The 4,064-nt window shown below is 50.4% G+C and overlaps 1 protein-coding gene across 3 annotated transcripts in view; it reads right to left on the reverse strand.

Moving 5' to 3' along the window:
* PAMR1 (peptidase domain containing associated with muscle regeneration 1) overlaps positions 1-3,432 on the reverse strand; it is a 46,342-nt gene extending 42,910 nt beyond the window's left edge. For 2 of the 3 annotated variants that reach the window (XM_009273665.2, XM_009273666.2), the window contains exons 1-2: positions 3,264-3,408; positions 2,374-2,502 (exon numbers count right to left, since the gene is read on the reverse strand). In XM_009273665.2, the coding sequence (XP_009271940.1) occupies positions 2,374-2,502; positions 3,264-3,393 (259 nt within the window). In that variant the 5' untranslated portion in view covers positions 3,394-3,408. Of the gene's footprint in view, positions 1-2,373; positions 2,503-3,263 lie in introns of all 3 variants that reach the window. The other variant, XM_009273667.2, reaches the window with a different exon arrangement.
* Between the last annotated feature and the right edge of the window lie 632 nt (positions 3,433-4,064).

Consider the following 4,064-nt stretch of genomic DNA (forward strand, 5'->3'; position numbering starts at 1 on the left):
GAGCCTCTCTCCGTCTTGGCCGGGGCCGGGGCCGGGGCCGGTGCTCCGCGGCAGCGCCTACCGCGCCCCGCGAGAGGGAGACAAAGCCCGGACGAGTCCGCCCGAACTCCTGCCGGGTGCCCGGGAGCTGCCTGCCCGCGCCTCCGGCTCTCTCCTCCGCACCGGTCTGGGCAACTGCCCTAAAGCGTTCAGGCATGGGCGGGGAGTGTGAAGTCTGCGGGTAGGTTGCCCTCGGCGCAGGGGCAAGGTAGATGTGGGCCTCGCTGGGCAGGAGGACGTAAAATCTGGGGAAGAAGCTTCAGCTGGGGACTCCTTGCAAAGGCACCCCTGCCAGGAGGAGCCCTCCTTTCTGGCCACTGCGGCAAAGCTGCTCCCCACAGCCACCGACCTGGTGTGAGGTGAAGCTTTGTGTGCAGCTTGTGCACATGACCAGCTTGGTCAGGGCAGGTCCCACGGGCCGTCCATGTGCTTACTAGCAGAGGGCACCGGCATTTTCAATACAGGATGAAATAGGCAGATTACATTCCCAATTACTGTGGTTGCACTCCCTTGTGTTCCTGGGATTTATTGGCACTCTGCGCTGGCAAGGTGCCCGGGGCAGCCTGCAAAGTTCCAGATGTGATCCTGCGTGCAGGTACCAAAGAGAGATGCCTCCTCCTTCACTCTCCAAAATGTGTTGTGTTAGCACATCCACTGCTCCAGCAGCCGGTGCATGCTGTCATTCAATGGCTACTCGCTGGCCGCCCCCCAGACCCAAAGCCACATAGCTGTGAGCCTGCAGGCCAGCACCCATCATGGTTATAGGCTGCTTTCCGGACATGCAGTCTCTGCATGCCTGAGCCTACTGTCAAGGCCAAAAGTGAGATAGCCATGAGAGACAGCCTGGAAGCTCAGGAGTGTGCTGGGATCACAACTGTCCCCTGTGCTCCTCTTTAAGAGTGGAAGAGGCAATAGAGCTATCTGCCCATCCGACCCTGCCTCTGAAGTACCGCAGAACCACACAAAAAAGACCACATCCTCAGTGTCACACTGCTTCCCTCAAAAGAGCAAGTAGTAGGAAAAACACTAAAAGACAAAGCTCTGCAAAATTTCAGTATTGCAAAAATGTTCAAAACAGTGTGAAGGTGTATTTACTTTAAAACACAAGTAGGCGGAGCAGGCTGAAATACACTGTAGGCAACTGATCTACTCAGGCAGAGGGAGGAAGGATTAGATGAACTAATGATTCTTTCTTGCCTCTGCTCTTATAAAAAGTGCCAGGGGAGCTCTAGCATTGACCTAGAGCAAACGGGACTTTAAAGGACTACCAGAAATCCCACCGTAAACTGCAGGAGACTCCGTTTATCAACTTCCGAAGCACCAAGGTTGAGTTAGCCCTGTTGCTGAAACATGTTGATTTCCTATATTCTGCTGTTTGAAGCAATGATTTTATTTTGTTTGCTTTCACCTCCTGAATGGTCATGGGCTGTGTTGGGAAAGCAGGTTCAATTGTTGCTTTAAAATCAATTACTAAGAGGAGACAAGACTAAGGTGTGTAGAATAACGGACAGAACAGGGTAGGAAAAGCAGACTCTGCTTTCATCCCTTTCAGTGAAATGCAAACAAAGAGACAGTCACTAAAAATTGAAAGAGGCTTGGTGAAAGGCTATACCTTCACCGGTGGGAAATTGTTAAAGGAAATACTAGTCTTAAACTGTATCCAATTAGCTTATGGAATTCATTATTGAAAGATAGCATTGGGACCAAACAGCTTAGCAAAATCCAAGAAGCAGGAGCTTTTGTATGCTGTCAGGAACAAAACCTTCAGATATCGCTACAAGAGCCTGAAATACTCCTGGTCCATCATGACACTGTTAGCAGTTGCAAGATACTGTTTTCCAGAGCTGCCTTGGAGTGCGTTGGAGCTGTGGGAAGGAGGGAGGGAGCACCGGGACTTCCTCAGGGCTGGTTCTTCAGCCCAGGGGTTGAAAGAGAACAGAGGAAAAGCTCTTTGATACAGCTTGTAAATGTTTATGCTTTGCTGAAAGCCTCTGGGGAATCAGTTATGCTGAAGTATGTCTGAGAAAGGCAGAGAACAGAAGATTTCCAGAGTCACAGTAGTTAAAGTTTTAAAATAAACCAAAACAAAGCAGAAGTTTAGCAGGGTTGTAACCTCCTGTAACTGAGACCCCGGGCCAATCCCTAGCAGATGAGCACTGGGAGAGTTTTCCTCACTGTAGACCTGCTTACTGCCTGGTTGTGTTTGCCCTCTCCTGCCTGTGCCCTTTGCAAGAGTCACTGTACAGGAATAGCTGGAAAGGCACAGCATGGCTCTGGCTCCGTCCCACCACTCCCTGTCCCTGACATGCCTCCCTGCTCGTGTAGGACACTTACTCATGCAGTCCCCTCCATACCAGCCAGCTCTGCACTCTTCACAGTAGATCCCCTTGATGTAGAAGTCATCAAGCGTCCCTCCCCAGGAGCCATTGCGGCAGGACTTGCAGTTCTCAAAAATGGTGCAGCCTGAAAGGAGAGCCACTGCATTAGAGGAAAGCCAAGGTGGATTGTCCTGCAGGGAGAGGAGTAGCCTCTCTCTCTTTTCCACAAAAAATGCCAATGACATTAGTGACTGCTGCGGTGCTGACAGCTTCCCTGCTGCGAACCGTACCTAACCTCCACCCCCAAACCCTAGGCAGCTCAGACTCTGAGATTTGGAGCCAAACTCCCAGTCTGGCTTGCCCAGACCTCTAAATCTCATTGCTCCGACTGTAAATGCCTCTTTCAGGAGTCTGAATGTGGATGCTGGTGCTGCTCAGGCCCAGTCCAAGTGATTCTGATGTCTTCTAACCTGGTCCTGTCTCCTCCTGCTCTCATCTTTCACTTTGCCCTTTCCTCCTTGCTAGCCGGACTTCCAAGTCGTCTCACCCTTCTTGCTTTGGGAATGCAAATCATCCTAGAGCACCTACAAAACACTCCTGGTGTGAAGCCAGCTGCAACATCACCCTTTGGCAGCTCCCAAGCCTGCCCAAGACACCCTGAGGACAACACTGCTCGTAGAAAGTGGGGTTTTTTCTGGCAGCGATGCTACCTGCTGCGGGGGCACCTTGCCAAGTGTCTTGCTGCTGTCAGCAGAGTGGCAGAGGGAGTTCCTGAGGAGATGTGGGGCAATCCCATGCCCCAGTGAGATATGCCTGCCCTTGCCGCTCCCCTGCCCAGCAGCTACCATTAGGTGCTGATGCCTTGGCCAGAGATCCAGTGTGAACGCAGTGTGGCCCTAAACATACCTGGGTGGATTAAGCAGGAATCACACTCATTCTCCTCATTCCTGCAGCAGGGAATGGTGTAGCCCACTCTTTCTTTCCATCCTGGGCAGATGCACTCGATTTGGTCGTATTCGCAGCACTCCCGACACATGATATTCCATTCGGCGCCCGGGCAGTTTTCATTGATCACTGTGTACTCTGCAAGCAGGGAACAGAGCGGGGGACACACAGAAATAGTCCATTATCTGCCAAGGATTGGCAGGATCAGTAGATCCTGTGATTTGTCAGATCATGTATGGCATGAGGCTGGCCGAGGTCTTTGGCCCAGGAAATCCCAAACTACATGGTAACGTGGCTGAAAAGTCAGCTCGGTTTGGGTGTCTAAAGAACACACAGGCAATTTTGCAGTGCCAGCCAGAGGAGGCAAACAGACCAGAGGGAAGGAGTATGTTCACTTCAGTCTTTTCTCTGCAAGGCCTTCCCATTTCTGTGGTGAGAAAAATAGTTTAAAAAAACACAGAGGATGATGTCACATGAGAAACTCTACTTCAGATCACAGGACTGATTTACAGCCTCATATATAGTATAGATTATTTAAACTATAATAGCATGTTTTGGTCGTATTTCTGTTTGTGAATTTGCTACTCTTGAAGACTAGGGTGTCCACCAGGAAAGGCCAATTTTGAGGCTGGGTTTTAGCCGGTTTCACTCCCTATTTTCACTCAGAAGCACACAGTGTTACACTTGGCTTCACTGCCAAAGGAAACAAGATTTTTCATTATTTTTAAAGGTTCATTTTGTCTGGCATTTCTAATATGGTAA

This window comes from Aptenodytes forsteri, unplaced genomic scaffold, assembly GCF_000699145.1.
Source record: "Aptenodytes forsteri isolate BGI_AS27 unplaced genomic scaffold, ASM69914v1 Scaffold511, whole genome shotgun sequence".
Taxonomy (NCBI): domain Eukaryota; kingdom Metazoa; phylum Chordata; class Aves; order Sphenisciformes; family Spheniscidae; genus Aptenodytes; species Aptenodytes forsteri.